Source organism: Rousettus aegyptiacus, unplaced genomic scaffold (assembly GCF_014176215.1).
Source record: "Rousettus aegyptiacus isolate mRouAeg1 unplaced genomic scaffold, mRouAeg1.p scaffold_m13_p_3, whole genome shotgun sequence".
Lineage (NCBI taxonomy): Eukaryota > Metazoa > Chordata > Mammalia > Chiroptera > Pteropodidae > Rousettus > Rousettus aegyptiacus.
In genome coordinates this window covers 134,912,768-134,929,365 of record NW_023416306.1, presented here as the reverse complement: position 1 = coordinate 134,929,365, position 16,598 = coordinate 134,912,768, and the positions used below count along the sequence as shown (strand labels likewise).

The following is a 16,598-nucleotide window of genomic DNA, read 5'->3' as shown; positions in this document are numbered from 1 at the left end:
TGACAACCAGGGAGATTCACTGCAAACCCACCGTGAATGAGGAAGAAGTTGCATGAGTCACCATGTGCAGCAGGCAAGCTGTGCATTGCACAATTCTGGGGATATTGTTCCCTTAGACTATGGGGTCCAAAGACATGAGGTGTGCACAAGGCAATGTCACCCACCCATCCTCAAGGCTGCTATTTCCTCTGGCCACAGACGTGACCATCTCAGCCTCCAGAACTTCCTATAGTGGAGACTTCCCACCCAGCTGACCAGCAGCAGGGCCTTGATTGCTTATCGGATACAGATTTTAGGACATCCTCAATCCCAGGGGGTTTCTAAGGAAGCAGGTCTGGGATTGGCCCCAGGATGTGTGTGTATGCGTGTGTGCGTGCGTGCATGCGTGTGTGTGTGTGTGTTTCGGTGGAATATTCAGTCATATTTAAGAACTATAGACCTAAAGCAAGATTCTTCCTAAGGCATCTCTTTTTTTAAAAATTATAGTTGGCATTCAATATTATTCATTTCAGGTATACAGCATAGTGGTTAGACATTTATATAATTTACGAAGTGATTCCCCCATAAGTCTACTACCCCTCTGACACTATACATTGTTATTACAACAGTATTGACTATATTCCCTATATTGTACTTTACATCCCTGTGACTATTTTGTAACTGCCAATTTGTACCTTTAATCCCTTTACATTTTCACCCACCACCTCCAGCCTCCAATTTGTTTATTCTCTGTATCTGTGAGTTGGTTTTTGTTTTGTTTGTTTGTTTGTTTATTTTGTTTTTTAGATTCCACATATAAGTGAAATCATACGGTATTTGTCTTTCTCTGTCTGACTTATTTTACTTAGTATAATTCCCAAGATACCTTAAAAAGAAAGATTTGAAACTGTAAAAAACATCAGCAATAATAAATGCATTCTAACAATAAAACTTGCTTAAAAATCAAAGAACCCTGATCCCTACCACTAGATTAGAAACCCCTCCTAATGAAGGAGTTTCTGTCTGTCACCTCCGTGGCTGCCCCCATCACACGGCACAGGGCGGGTGTTCAGTCCACGTGTGTTGAGCTAAATGAAACTGGAAAAGGACAAAGCTACCAGGCACTGTCAGCCCAGAAGTGCTGGGCCATCACATGCTGTATACAACATGCAGATGAAACAAGAATGTGAATGTCTCTCACCTTCTCCTAAAGCAAAGGTGACTCTTACCGCCCAAATCACCTAAACGCTCCTCAAATGCTCCTGAAACACAAAGCTTGCGACAGGGACCTGGGGCTCAAAGCCACCACCTTCCCCTCTGTGGAGAGCACGGATTTCAACATACTGCACTGTCATAATGCAGAAATTGCTAGCATGTTCACACACATAAGGCTACTGCTGTATATATTGCTGTAAAGTAAATTTTATAGCAGTGTGTAAATTCTCCAGTAAAAGTAAGCTTATGTCCGATGTTCAATCTGATATAATATGACATAGTATAGTGTATATTAAGTCACATTGTATCATATGATGTCTTATGTGAAAGTAACCCCAAGCATTCAAACAGAAATAAAGTACTTAGATTTTTAAAAAAGTTTTTTACATTTATTATGGTATCGATGTTTCCATAGGGTTGTTTGTTTTTATGATTTGTCACTAATATCACAAAAATATAGAGAAAACTTTATGCTCAGAACAGAGTTACAGGCATGAGAGCTTGAGCCAATGATGTCATTGCCACATTAACAAAGTGGTTTGCTTTAAAAAAAAAAAAAATTACATCAGCTAAGATTTATTGAGCACTTACTTTGTGCTCAGCCTTTTAGAAGCATCATCTCATTAATTCCTCATGGCAATCCTCTACTATCATTATGCCTATTTTATGGAATAACTGATGCCAATATGTTAAGTGATTTGCCCAAGATTAAAGCCAGGAGTCAAACAGACTCCACATTCCTAACCGTTATACCATAACACGCGCCTAAAAAGTGAAACCCATTCATTCAGGCTGAAAGTGGTAAATGCCAGCCTGCACATTATAGCAAAACAAATGATAATAAGGCACTAATTTGGGCAGTGCTGGCTGCCTCAAAACATTGACCCACTGATGGTGGTCAGCCCCTGAGGAGCAGAGCTCCTGAGCAGCAGAGGCGGTCGGGTGTAATTTGAGCTCTGTTCAAATAGCCAGCACAGAGCTGTGGAGCAGATCCAGGAATTCGTGGGCTCCTCATGCACATCGCCCAAATAAATGCCCCACCCACGATGGCTCCCCAGCCCAGGGAATTATGCATGTGAAATTACACACATGTAACCGGGTCCTTCCTCTGTTGTCCTTTGGACAAACATCCGGAGAATCAGAGACAAGCAGCAAGCAGGCACTGGCTCCTTGGGTAGCTGTGACTGTGTTCCTGACTTCCCAGGGTGCCAGACCTACATGGACATCGTCATTGTCCTGGATGGCTCCAACAGCATCTACCCCTGGGTGGAGGTTCAGCACTTCCTCATCAACATCTTGAAGAAGTTTTACATTGGCCCTGGGCAGATCCAGGTGAGCGTCTCCGGAATTCTTTCCTCCTCCAAACGGGCCCAACGCCGTGGCAGATGCGTCCCTGGGATGTGGAGGGAGCATCGCTGCACGCACTAAGAAGGTGTAGCTGAAAGGACCAGCACCAGGGCCCTGCAGCCTAGGACACCCATCTCTTCTGGGCTCATTGCGGGAGAGTTTGGGGAAGACCTCACTTTGAGGGTTAAACATTGGGATAGTCGCCACCTATTAGGAAAGAGTTTAACCAGCGAGAGAGTGAGAAAGAAGGCAGAAAAGGTTGGGTAGCCCTAGAACCCTGCTGAGTGAGGCGCAGGGAGAACCGGACACACTGATGTTGGAGAAAAAACTGGGGAGGAGGCCATGGCTGCCAACACATATTTGAAATGCTGCCTGGCTAAAGACAGGACAGATTTATTATTTTGGCAGGCCAAAAGAGGACCAATGAGTAGAAGTTCCAAGGTGGCAGATTTCAAATCAATCTAAGAAATTATTTTGTAACTATTAGAGCTATTAAAAAGGCAGTGGGCTTTGTCATGAAATAATGAGTTCCCCACCACTAGAAGATCACCTTTTAGGATATCATGGGTGAAAGTCTAGCGTTAGAAATGAACTCATACCAAATAAACTCTAGGCCTATCCAACAGTAACATTTTATCATTCCAGTCTTACTGTAGGTCTTTAAGGTTTTTTATTTATTTTGAGGCTATTAATATTGTCAATATTTTATCAGCCTTGGAATAAAAGAGCCTCTTCTCTTCCAAGGTTTAAGGACTTTGGTGAACAAGGCCATGGCCTTCTGCCCATTCTGTTCCTAATATTTAGACTTCAATTCTATGCTCCACTTTTGTCTTTTTAAGCAAGAAGCTTAAATAGTTGGCCCTTTCTTTAAATTGCAGTCTCCCCTCTCGATAGGCACCTCCTACTTGTCTCACCAAGCCATCCATTTATTCCCAGGACTTTGCAGAACCTGCTTCCCCTCCACTGAGTGACTCTCCCTTAGGAAATTCCCCAGCTCTCCTCACTCCTCAACAGTCACAGACAGGAGCTGACTCCAGGAAGCCTCACCACCAAAAGGATAACTTTCGGGGTCGTTGCCCTCTCTTCTAACTTGCAGGTTGGAGTCGTTCAGTACGGAGAGGACGTGGTGCATGAATTTCACCTCAATGACTACAGGTCTGTAACGGACGTGGTGGAAGCCGCCAGCCACATTGAGCAGAGAGGAGGAACAGAGACACGGACGGCATTTGGCATCGAATTTGCTCGGTAAAAAAAATGAAAATAAAAATGTATTAGTTTTGTTAAAATCTCAGATACCATTCTAGTTATATGTTGCTGTGTAACAAACCCCCACAAAATTTAGTACCTTGAGACAGTATTTTATTAATCCCTCGAAGTTCTGGAGATTGGCTGGACCCAGCGAGTCTGTTCTCTCTTGGGTTCTCTCATGTAGTTGAAGTCATGTAGTTGTCATCTGAAGGTGTGACTGGACTGAACATCCAAAATGGCACATAGTTCTGACTGGCATTTTAGGCTGGCTGTTGGCTGTGGACTCAGCTGAGGCTGGCCACCTGAGCACCCACACATGGCACGTGGCTTCGTTTTCTCATGGTATGGCAGCTGGGCTCTGAGAGGGAGCGTCTTAAGAGCCAGCTTTCCAAGAGACCCATGACTTAGTTACAGAAGTCTCAAAATATAACTTCTGCAATAAGGTGTTGATTGAGCAAGTCACTAAGGCCAGCCCAGATTCAAGGAGACGAGAATTTAATTCTGCCTATCGATGGAGGAACGGCAAGGTCATATTACGGAAGCGCATTTGGGATGGGGGATATCGTTACAGCCAGCATTGGGAAGTACTCTCTGCTACAGTGACCCTATAAAAGGTGTGCAGGTTCTATGAGGGCAGAATCCTCCTGTAGAGTGTCTTTCATCAATGGAACGTGAAGAACACAGTTACATCTAACATCTGAGATTGTAGAGTAATGAGGCTGGTTCCTTCAAAATCACACCAGCACTCACTTAGAATGACAATAAATGCTGCCTCTGGCCATTGTCCACACAGATGGCTACCTGCTTATTCCAGTGATGTCATTACTCAGAACATTGTGCTCACCCCCGCTGAAATCTGTGCGTGGCTTTAAAAGCATATTCTGAAGATCTTTTGAGCCGAGGCCTAAACTCTTAAGATGACTGTGTCCAAGGCATTTAGATTTTAAATGTGAAAATTTGATACCTACAAATATGAATTCTGCTATGTTCATTGAGACCACAGCCCCATTTCCTTATAATCCTACCTCACATAGGATTAGTCAATGTGTTTAACAGAATCCCATAGATTCTGTGAGAGCTATTTAGCAGTTATGTGATTTCATGTGGTCAAAAACATTTTTTCTAACCTGACAACTCTTTATGATTAAGTTACCGCTCCACTAACATTATTTCTATTTGCTGATAAAACTTGCCTAAGCTTTTTCACTCGATGAGTATCCCTCTGTGTGGAAATAGCTCTTGCTCATCGTAACATGGAACAGGCCGTTTTGCTGTTTTTTCATCGTTGGGGTGAGCCCCTGAGACCCCGTGTAAAATGGCTGGGGCAACAGAGGAAGCCTGTGCCCATGGAGTTATCGCTTCATCAGTGTGAAGCTAACCGCCTCATGCAGGGAGGGAGCCCACTCTTCCAGCCTAATTTCACAGCCCACCAACCCCGGGCATTTAGAAGTGTGTGACTCACCAGATAATTTGAACCATTCATGACTCCGGAGACTGGTGAGGTATGTAATCTGTACCTCAAGTGATGTTTGAAATCTGATCTTCCCAGGCTGCCAAGTTTGGGTCCCAAATTACAGCTAGTACCATTGAAGGTAAAAGGTTTTCTCTCTTCACTTATTTATTCATAATGCATTTTTGCTGTGCACCTATTGAAGTATGAAGATCCAAGCCATGGACTTGAGGGGTTACAGAGATGGTAACCTGTGGCTCCTGGACGAGCAGGGGAGCTATGATAACCTTCAGCCTAACTCAGTGAGGTTAAGAGAGGGAGGACTCCAAGAGATGAACCGAGGAGGACTGCTAAGACCAATGGCATTTGATCTGTCCTAGGAATACCCCCACGATTCCAGCAGGGGGAGATGGAGAGAAGACATTCCACAGAAGACATTCTGCCCTGATAAGGACAGAGGAGGAGAGTGGAGGAAAGTTTGCATGCCAATCCATGCTCCAATCATACAATGGGGTTCATATTGAGAGGTGGTGAGGCATGCAGCCGCAAAGATGGCTTGGAGACAAGTTGTGAGGGTGACGATATTGCAGCTAAAACAAGTGTGAATGGCCACTGAAGGTTCTTGAGGATGAGAGTGTAAACATCAGATGCACCTGGGAAGGTGAATCTGGCAGCCATGTATGGCTGGAGGTTGCAGGGGGAGGAACAATGGTGTTTATTCCAACTTGGTTCACACACTTTTTATTGAGCACCTACTTACGTGCCTCACACTGCTTAGGCACTAGGGATAGATCAGTAAATAAAACAGATAAATGTCCTGCCCTGTGGAGCTGACATTCCAGAGGGTGTGGCAGATAATAAATTAACAAATAAATAGCATAATATGCTAGAAGGAGATAAACGCTATAGGAGAAATAGAACATATTAAAGGCAGTTGAGCAAGTTGGAAAGGGCAGATATTTAATGGGCATTAACGGAGTCGTCAGGGAAGGCTTCGTGAGAGCTGAAATTTGAGTGGAGATTTGGAGGAGGTGAGAAAGTTGACCAAGAATGTACCTGGGGTAGCGGGGAGCTGGGGTAAAGGTGCTGACATAGGAGCATGCCTTGTGGTTCCTGGATCACCCAAGAGCCCAATGTGGGTGGAAAAGAGGGAGCAGGAGGAGGGGCTCAGAGGGCTAACGAAGCCAGATCGCAGAGGCTAAGGCAGGCCAGTGTCAGGACCTGAGAGAAATGGAAGCCATTGCAGGTTTTGAGCAGAAAGGAGACCATTCATGACCTACTTTTCCAGGCGACCATTCTGTTTTCAGGTTCAAGGAACCTGTTAGGATTGTAAAGCTCTCACTGCTCTCCAGGAACTTATAATCTGATTTACAAAAAAAACAAATCCGAGACTTTTGCACAATATAAAATCACAATGTAAAATCTAATGATTCATGCCAATATTTACCCTATTACAGATCCGTACAGATGTTCATACTATTCCACTATATGAAAATACAATCCTGAAATTGTTCTTGCCTCCCTATGTAATAAAAACTGTTTTTCCCCTGCCATATATTTTTGCATGGAGTTTTGTCCTTGGGCCTGGCCCTCTAATGAGGTCATAGAAGCATCTAGAATCACCTTTAAGGGGCTAGCAGAGTGCTCCCTCCCCTGGGTTGGACTTAAGCCCAAAATCTGCTTTAGTCACATCAAGTGTGCCTCTGCCCTGCTTTGGTCCACAATTCATACTAAAATTAGAGGGTTTTTTTTTAAGTCAGCATATCCAGAATACCATAGAACTGCTAAGAGAATAGCAGATGGTCTGCTTCTCTTAACTGGTAGCTGGAACATGCTCTGAACTAATTTATTCCAAGTTTTGTGAATTCTTCAACATCTACATCACACACGTCAGCTCATCAGCTTGCCGTGTAACAAGAGACACCTCTGGTTACCAAAGCTTTGGGGCTCGGAGACCGGCTTCCACCTGGCATAGTGCAGCTTAAAACTGTGGGTCAGACCCATAGGGAATCACTGCGGAGTCTGAGAGTAACATTTATTTTTAGATCTTTATTGGAAAATTTACCTGCTGGGCCAGACTCTTGGGCCAAACCATGTCTGTCCTTCCCAGAATCTCGTGGTCTAAAGGAGGGCTGGCCACAAGGGCACCAAGAGCCAGCGACGGTTCAGGGGCCAGTTTTCCATGCTTCGTAGCTGGGTTGCCAGCTACAGGAGCCTTTCAGCAACATCCAGGGTCCGCGTGCCAGCCCTCAACCTCGCCCCATCTCCTGGCTCCATCGCCCACTGGGCAGGCCAAGCGCCTGTTCCTGGCACCGAAATCAAAATAAAAAGTGAGAAAGAGGAATATCTGTCATAGAATTTGATATTTAATCATTCTCAAAATGGAGTCAAAGTTGTCCTTGTGGGAGAAATCAGAACTTTTTCAAGCTTCGTCACTCGGATTTTATGGATTGGTGTTCTTTGGGTGTTAAATTACTCTGACATGACATCTTTGTAGTACTTAGGGAAGTAGTTCTCAACTCTGGTGTTCATTAGAACTTTTGAAAAATACTAATGTCCAGGCCCCACCCAGAGATTCTGATTTTGAGTCTGGGTGAAGCCCGGGCAGAACTTTTTAAAAACTCCCCAGGTGAGTCTAATATGCAGCTGGGTTTTTGAACATTGATTTAGGGCCTCCGAAGGTCTCCATCTGACCCTGAACTCATCCCCCAGGCCCACCCCATCCCTTCTGCTTGCCCCAAATGGCATAATCGAGACCCTAAAGAGGCTTTTAAAAGTCAATTTTTAAAGACAAGCAGATATAAGATTTATTTGAGTGGTCTGGACTCAACCCAGCTAATTCCATGATTCAAGGTCCTAACATCTGTTGGGTTACTGGAGACGGAGGGGCTGGCCCTGGCGCCTGTGGCTGCTCCCTCTAAAGGAACACCGGGGGCTGCCCTATCCCCACCTCCCTCTTGTGACCTCCCCTTGTGTTTGGGTTCCAGCTCAGAGGCTTTCCAGAAGGGCGGAAGGAAAGGGGCCAAGAAGGTGATGATTGTCATCACGGATGGGGAGTCCCACGACAGCCCGGACCTGGAGAAGGTGATCCAGCAAAGCGAGAGAGACAACGTGACCAGATACGCCGTGGCTGTGAGTCCTGTCACGTCTGTCCTGCTCTCTGCCCTTGCCCACAGGCTGCCAGCTGCCCCGTAGAGGCCTTGCCATCAAACCCCTGGGGACCACGAGAGGACATTTTCTGGGCAGTGAACAAGCAATCCAGTCCGTCAGATGGGCCTTTCCTTGCTTCATCCTCTCCTAAAGAGCAAGTTGAAAATCTTCTGTCTGCACTCCCTAGACCTATCCACAGTTGTGGCAGTTTTTTTCCCGCATTTCTAAGGAGGTTCTAAAACCTCAGAAAACTAGAAACCCCTCCAAGCCTCTAGACCCCCAGAACTGTATCTTAAAACAAGGCCTTATCTAGCTCCTCCTAGACAGTCTGTTTCAAAATGCAAATGGGACCTCGAGGGCTACCCCTGGCTCTAGCTCACCCGGAGGCCCAAGGTCAGGGACCACAGGTATGCAGGAAGGTCCGTGCTATGTTCTGGTTTGTCGCCCTGCCCTGTTCCCTGGCAGGTCCTGGGCTACTACAACCGCAGAGGAATCAATCCAGAAGCTTTTCTAAATGAGATCAAATACATCGCCAGTGATCCCGATGATAAGCACTTCTTCAACGTAACCGATGAGGCGGCCCTGAAGGACATTGTTGATGCCCTTGGGGACAGGATCTTCAGCTTGGAAGGTGAGCGATGCACACCCTGAGGGGTCCACGCTCCTGGGTTCACGCCAGGCAAAGCCCCCGGAGTGGGCTCCAACCCTGCAGAATGGAATGGTTTAGCAGGAGTCCTCCCTTTGTGATAAATGCCAACACTCGAGTTACTGCGCTGAACATGAAGCTGTGTGTGCACTTTACCGACAGCCCCGGGAGGTGGTTTTACGGATCACCTCCTCCTTGTACCGCTGCAGAAGCTGAAGCGAGGAGCCGAGTGACTTGCCAAAGCACCCACAGCCTGGGAGGGAGCTGGGGTTTGAATGGGGGTAGCCAGGTTTAACAAATATAAAATACAATATTTGTGGCAGACTTCTACCAAAAAATGATTCGTCGTTTGTCTGAAATTCAATAACTGAGCCTCCTGTATTTTATCTGGCAACCCTAGTTTGAACCCAGCCAGACTGACTCCATAGTCTGAAAAACCTCATCCCTGCCTCCCACTCCACCAAAAGTACTCTTTGCAGGGTTCCTTCAGATCGCCTCTTTGTACAACTTGCCCAAAACTCGTTTGCACCACATATTGCTACAGGGGGCCCCTCTTCGTACTGGCTTTGCCATATGGAAGATTTATCAAGAGGTAGAAGGCAGCGTCCCAAGCCTGTACGCTCTGCAGCTTAACATTAGAACTGATAAGCTACAGACAGACACGCGAAAAGAGACAAAAATGGCCCTCACAAACAAGGATTAAGTGTGAACCTGAGTTTTGATACTCACACTAGAACTTAAATATCCAAATCAGTGTGTTTCTCCTCAAAATGGCCGCCTCTGGTGACAAGAATGATAGCTTCGATGACAAGTTCAGAGGAGCCGCCTGTGGGCTTCTTTCAGCATACGTGGCTTTCTTGCCTAAATCTGTGGTGATGACAAGTCTCCCTCCTGGGGGTCGATTTGATGTTCGAGAATCACCCAGAGGCATCTGGAACCAAATGTGGTGAATAATAGGAATGAACAGAGTAGGAACTTCTATTTCTTGCCCAAAACTCTTTCTTTCCATGCACTTTTCTTGATCCTTCCCTATTTTGACCGTCTTATGGTATACACACCCTGTGATATAAGTTGTCCCAAGCCTTTTCCAGCAGGAAGTCAGCTAGTAATAATAAACCCATATGATTACCTGGAAGGTGCTTGGTGCCTCCCTTGCAGGGTGCCACTGGAGGCAGACGAGGCTGAGCTTAGACTCGGGGCCCCTCTCACCTCCCTGAAGGTGCCCCCCAGGTAACAGGTGCTGAGGGTTGAGCTGCAAGTATGTGCGGCACTAAGCAATCAGGCGTGGAGCTGACCTCTTTCTGTCTCTCTGTTTTAGGCACCAACAAGAATGAAACCTCCTTTGGTCTGGAGATGTCACAGACGGGCTTCTCCTCTCACGTGGTGGAGGTACAGACATGTTCAGAGCCGTCCTGCCACACACTCAGCACTTTGGGTCATCATCCTGCTTTCCTGGGCTGTCTCTTATTTCTCTTTCTGTCTTTTTTGGGGTTCTCGGCCTCCCGCCTTCTGTGGCTGGAAGAGGGAAGTCAAGGACTACAACTTATAAGTTGTCTCACCCTCCCTGATCAAGGTGCTGATGGAGATGTTTCCCCCTGGACCAAGGGTCCCGTTTAGTCCACAGAACCTTGCACGAAATCCAGGCCAACATGGCAAAGCCAGTGGCGCATGCTCTGATAGTGCCCCCGCGTGACCAAGAGAGGCTCGTGCATGCAGGGTCACGGCCCTGCATCTATGTTGGGAGGGCATCCAGATGTGTCAGATGTGCTCCTGTAGGTGGCCCACGTGGGCTACCTCTTGGTGGGAACTCAGTGTCAGATTGCATAGATCCCAAACAGCAAGTGGTATCTGGGGCTTTGTCGTGGGCCCAGAGCCTCAGGCCATCAGTCACCCTCTACACACCTCGCCTGGTTCTGATTCACAAGCTGGGGCTGAGACCTCCCAGGATTGCCAGAGAAGCAGATGAGGCAATACCTGTGAAATGCTTTACAAACTGTTCAGGTATAAGCCCTGCCTGGGACCATGTGGGGAGAGCCTGGATGTGTTGGCATCAGCACGATCCCCATGGACACGCTTGAAAACAGACACGTGTGCCAGGTGCATAAGCGTGTCTGCCTGGGCTGGTGGCCCGTCCCGCACTGCAGCCCATACATCCCCCCAATGCTAAAACTGACAGAAGGAAGTAGTTTTATTAGAGTTGTTCTGTCCACACAAAGACCTCGGTGACTCACCTGAGATAAGACATCGTTTTTCCTGCAACCTTCACCTGGTGATTAATACCCTCCTCCCTCTTCAGCCTGTGCCCTTCCCACAGGCCCTCCTGGGTTCCAACTGGATAGCAAAGGCTAGTAGCTATTATCTAAGGTTCTCAGCTGTTGAAGCCTTAGAGCTACAATCTTTCCTAAGAGTTTTACATTTGAACTAGTTTTGCATATCTGATTCCATCTAAAGTGAGAGAAACTAACCTATAATGGTGAAATGAGGGGTCGAGACCTAGAGGCTGTGATCCTTTTCTGAGTCTCCACAGCCCTAAATGGTAGAGTCCTCTCCCTGCCAGCTAGGGCAGGCTGTAAGTATTGTCTGCGGGCCCTCCCGTGAGGCCAGGACATGGCAGCCAAGGTCAGCCAGCGAGCTGTTCAAGATTGTTTGCAAGTTGACTCCTGGAGTCAACCATTTCTGGCTCACTGGGGTCCTTCTAAGCCCAGCCCTATATCCTCAGGCTGTGCCCTGGTGCCCAGCATCTCACTCCTGGGCCTCTTTCCCAGGAACTCTGGGCAGAGGCACTTACTCTCTGATCTGGAATGAGCAGTCAAGTGCAGTGTACTCCTGCCCCTCCCCCCCCCCACCCCGCACCGCCACCACCACCACCACTGCCCCACCCTCTGGCTTCAGGCAGCACACACGGGGAGGGGCTCCTCTCCACAAAAAGGTTGAGGGCCCGTTTTGGGGTCTTTCTTGTCCCATCCTTCCTCAAACTCCACTTTGAGCTTGTTGAAAACACATCTTCTAATGCCAGAATCCAAGCAACTAGTTAAAGTATAATCCAGCCTCTTAATGATTATATTTTCCTTAGAAAGGGCCCTTGGGAAGAGTCCTGCCCTTCTAACGTCACTCTGACGGTGGATACAAGGGCACTAGGGAGCCCCTGGGGGAGAGCCTAGGGGAGGAGGACAGTGCTCAGAGCCCTCTAGGTGGTCTTCCTGCATGCCAGCACGCTGGACCAGCAGTGACCACCTCCACTGCCTCCACAGTCCCGCCCCTCCAGTGCCAAGAAGAATTGCTAGCATCTGATATTCTAATTTCATTACCTCTGGGCAATAGGAAAGCACCGCCTGGCTGTGTGATCTGGGACAAATTAACCTCTCTAAACCTCATTCTTTGAGTAGATGTCTGAAAAATATTTGTGGAATTGAATCTTGAGGTTTGGAACTGAAGTGTTCATTTTGAGACTTACTAATAAGTCAAGGCAGGTTTTCTTAAATTCCTTTCCTAACTCCACTGTGTACCTACCCCTGCCCTCAGTTGGTCATCGCCTCTCGTTGCCCCCAAAATAGTCTGTCTTTGCCTCCATTGGAGCACTTCTCACAAGTTGCTCTAAGGGCTCACCTGCAGCACCAGCTTGACTGCGAGATCTGATCCTTTGACTCCTACCTCCTGAAAGTGCTTTCTGAATGAATTAATGAATGAGAAGGGCTACTACGTACCAATTCCTTATCATCTGCCACATACCCTGCTAAGAATTAAAAATATTAATTCTCACAGCAAAACAGCTGAGGAACCTGAGGCTCAGAGAGAAAGAAACTTACTCGAGGTCACACACCTGGATGCTTCGGAGGATCTGGAACTGGATCAGGAATGTCTGTCCAGACCAGGGATGCTCAGCTTCGGCCCTATTGACAAGGCAGGCTGGATACTTCTTTGCCGTGGGGCTGTCTTATACACTGTAAGTGTTCAGCAGCATCCTCGGCCTCCACCCACAAGATGCCATAGCAACCCCAACACCACCCGCAGCTGTGAAAACCAAAACTGTATCCAGACGTTACCAAATATTGCCTGGGAGGCTAAACAACCCCCAGTTGTGCACCACAGCCATAGACTACACCGCTTCTAATGCCTGGGGTGTGGCCTGACCATGGCTGGAGCACAGAGCTTTGTAGGGAATGGTCCCAAGCCCAAGGAGCACTCAGTTCGGCTGGGGTGGTGACACTACTGCAGAGGCCACATCAGGGTAGCTAAGAGCTGAGCCGGCAGGATCTGACGTGGGTGCTACGCTCAGGCGAGTTTGGGTACAGGTTGTCCTAAGGGAAGGCACAGACTTGGCCTCAGACCTTCTGAGGGCCACCAAGTCTGCATCCTCATTTCTGCAAAGAGCACCAGGAAAGTCAGCTTGTGCCAAGGGTCCATCTGTGCAAGGCCACCCAGGCATACCCTGGTAATATTTGGTGGGAGTCCCCGTGGCCTGGTAAGAAAGGAGGTCATAAATCAGGAAGCCGGTGCCAGGCCTGGAGCATGAGACTCAGCTCTTCCCCAGAATGTCCCGCTGTTTGTTTTCCAGCTGGGCCTACATGCCTGACTTCCTCTGTCAAGACTGTGGCCCCACCCTTCCAGCTCTTTTCCAAACTCAATATGTCCAAGCTCCCCCAGTTGAAAAAAGATTGTGGCATAATGAAGTTTGCTCTGGTGGCCTTCACATGCTTTCTCAGCCAGCCCTCTCCTCACAGTACACCCTGTCCTCAGTGGAGCTCTCCCTCCCTGACCCCCAGCAGACCCCTCTCAATGAAGGTCCTCCCACTGGGAACACAGACCTGCAGCAGCTACCAAAATAAAATGGCATAAGGTGAGAACCTTATGCTAGCTCTCGCCTTGCCCAACACTGCCAAATCCAGAAGCCCCAGCAGAATGCTCCAGCCCCACATGTGGTCAGTGGACATCAGATCCTCCCAGATGAATCCCAGGCACCTGGGTCAAGCCATCCCTTCTCTACACGTTGCAGAAGCTTCTGGTCCTCTACAAAGCCAAAATTCATTTCAAAGGCCTCTTCGTGAAGCAGAGAAGCCTGGTCTGCAGTTGCAAACTTGAACTTAGCAGGCAGAGAGAGGGAGGAAAGGACCAGAGAGAAGTGAAGCCCAAACCTTGCGCCCCTCCCAGAGGGGGCTCTGATGGAAAAGCGGAAGCAGAATCCAGAGGCTTCCGGCAAGCAGATAGCTATTTTCTCCTCTCCTCATCTCACCTCCCTGATTCAAGTCCCAGCCCTGCCTCTGACTTGCTGTGTGACCTTGGGCAAGTCTCTTTCTCTCTCTGAACCTTGGATGTTCATTTGTCCAGTGCAGATAATGAGCTGGACTCATGCAAACGGGTGACTGGATGAGAAAGTGTTCCACAAAGAATGGAGCACACCCCAAGTTTGAGAATGTGGGTGGTAACTTTCTGGGCAGAGAGTTCTTGTGGTCCCGATAGAAGGTCAGACTCCTCCCGGCTATGGTTCGAATGGAACAGGAAGCAGAAAGGTAATCCGAAGCAGGAGATTAAACACAACCAAGCACATCTCCCAAGACCAACTTACTTATAGTCATGAAACAGTGTCTGAGCAATCAGTTCTATATCCAGAATAGTAGGATTTTTAACCCTTTGGGAAGATCAGCGTGACTCTTTAAAGTGATGCCTTGGAAATTAGAAAAGGAAGTTCAGTTTAAGGTTCACAATCTTGCCTCCTCCACCACCACCAATGACACGTGCAGGGGGCCCCAGAGGGGGCGCTGCCTGAATGTTTAGTTGGCTCCGATTGTCTCAAGGCCAGAATCACATTTTTCTATCAGCACCGTTGCTTTAGGGGTGAGGGGAGATTGAATGTCTTGGGCCCCAACTGGTAGGGGAACCTCAAATCCAGACAATCAGCTGGACTTAGGGAGGCTCAGTGGGAAAGAGAGGTGACTTCACCAGCCAGTCCTTTAACAGCCCAAAGCTGGGGTACAGTCTGCTTCTCCACCCTTCGGCCCATAATCACCAGGCTGGCCCAGGAAATGGCCTCTCCCTGCTTCCACCTCCCACCTCATTGTCCCTACTCCTCTTCTTCTAAGTGCCTGCCATTTGTCTTCTGCGCCCACTGCTTACATGGATTGTTTAAGGGGGTGGAATGGTGATGGATAGGGTCTGGGGGCAGCCCCAAGAGCAGGTGGGCCCAGTCCTCAGGTCAGCAACATGGAGACTTCCCCTCCAGGAGCCAGTGCATCCTGTCTTCCTGCCCAAGAATTGCAGCTTCTGCTTACCCTATAGCTAAAGACAAGCTCTGTCCTCAGGATGTAGGTTGTCACAGATGTAGCCCTGGCTCCTCTGTCCAGCCTCATCTTGAGACACTCTGCCCCCTCTCACTCAACGTTCCAGACCCATCAAACAGCATTTAGGTCCTTGAAACCAAAGACGCTAAACTCTCCCAGCCTCAGGGCCTTTGCATGAGCTGCCCCCGCCCCTTCCAAGTGTCTGGGTAAGCATCACTTATTAAAAAACGCTTTTCCTGACCTCCCCCCCAACACTGTCTCAATCTAAATTAAATCTCATCATGGCACTTATCATATCCCTCATCACATTTATCACAGTTTGCAACCATTACAATTCTTTGCACATTTGTTTAAGGTCTTTGAGCTCTGTGAGGACAATATCCCCAGTACCAAGCAGGTATCTGGCACAAAGTAGACACTCATTGAATTTTCACTGGGAAAAAAAAAAAGTAGTAGGATTTACACACAGGGAAACAACTCAGACAGTGCAAAGGCATGTGGAAGGAGGCTGAGTGCAGGGGCACAGCTCAAAGGCCTGTCAGAAGGGAGGGATAGTGACAAGAGATTTCCTGAAGAGGTTCTGAAGCCCAAAGAGGAATGGAGGTTTTAGAATTTCTTTCTAGAACATTCTTTCTTTCCTAAGTTTCAAACCTTGGGATCGCCTTGACCCATTTTGTGCCAATGATGGGTTGGGGCAAAAAGGTCCTTGACGTCTTTAAAAGCCAAGAATGCTGACTGGAAGTTAGGCCATTAAATAACGAATCCAGGAGGTGCCCAGGGTGGCCGGCAGATGCTTCACGGTGCAGGATCTGGCATGGCCTCAGGGAACACGAGTTGATGTGTGTCCCCTCTCCAATGCCAGGACGGGATTCTGCTGGGTGCTGTGGGTGCCTACGACTGGAATGGAGCTGTGCTGAAGGAGACCACTGGCGGGAAGGTCATTCCTCTGCGAGAGTCCTACCTGAAGGAATTCCCCGAGGAGCTCAAGAACCACGGCGCATACCTGGGTGAGCGCCAAGCGGGGCGGCTGATGGGCAGTGAGTGAAGAGGGAACCCCGGGGAGCCAGAACCCGCCTGCACATGGCACATGGGGTCTGTCTGTGAGCCTTCTCTGCTGATTCGAGCATGGGTCATGGGTCAGGGCCTCTGCTTCTTCCGCCTGGTGTCCACCATGTCTACCACCCTGCCCGGCGCATAATAGGCTCTCGGTAAGTAGGTAGAATAAGTGACAAGCCATGCACCCGCACCTTAAATGTGCTCCAGTGGATGCTTCTAGACGCTCCCCCTC

General features: G+C 48.1%; 1 protein-coding gene across 1 annotated transcript in view; it reads left to right on the top strand.

Annotated features, from left to right (window-relative positions):
- The window catches only part of ITGA11 (integrin subunit alpha 11), a 111,035-nt gene that overhangs the window by 62,609 nt on the left and 31,828 nt on the right, over positions 1-16,598 (top strand). Inside the window, exons 6-11 of the mRNA XM_016140970.2 lie at positions 2,399-2,526; positions 3,638-3,786; positions 8,227-8,371; positions 8,855-9,020; positions 10,354-10,424; positions 16,173-16,317. Of these exons, the coding sequence (XP_015996456.2) occupies positions 2,399-2,526; positions 3,638-3,786; positions 8,227-8,371; positions 8,855-9,020; positions 10,354-10,424; positions 16,173-16,317 (804 nt within the window). The remainder of the gene's footprint in view (positions 1-2,398; positions 2,527-3,637; positions 3,787-8,226; positions 8,372-8,854; positions 9,021-10,353; positions 10,425-16,172; positions 16,318-16,598) is intronic.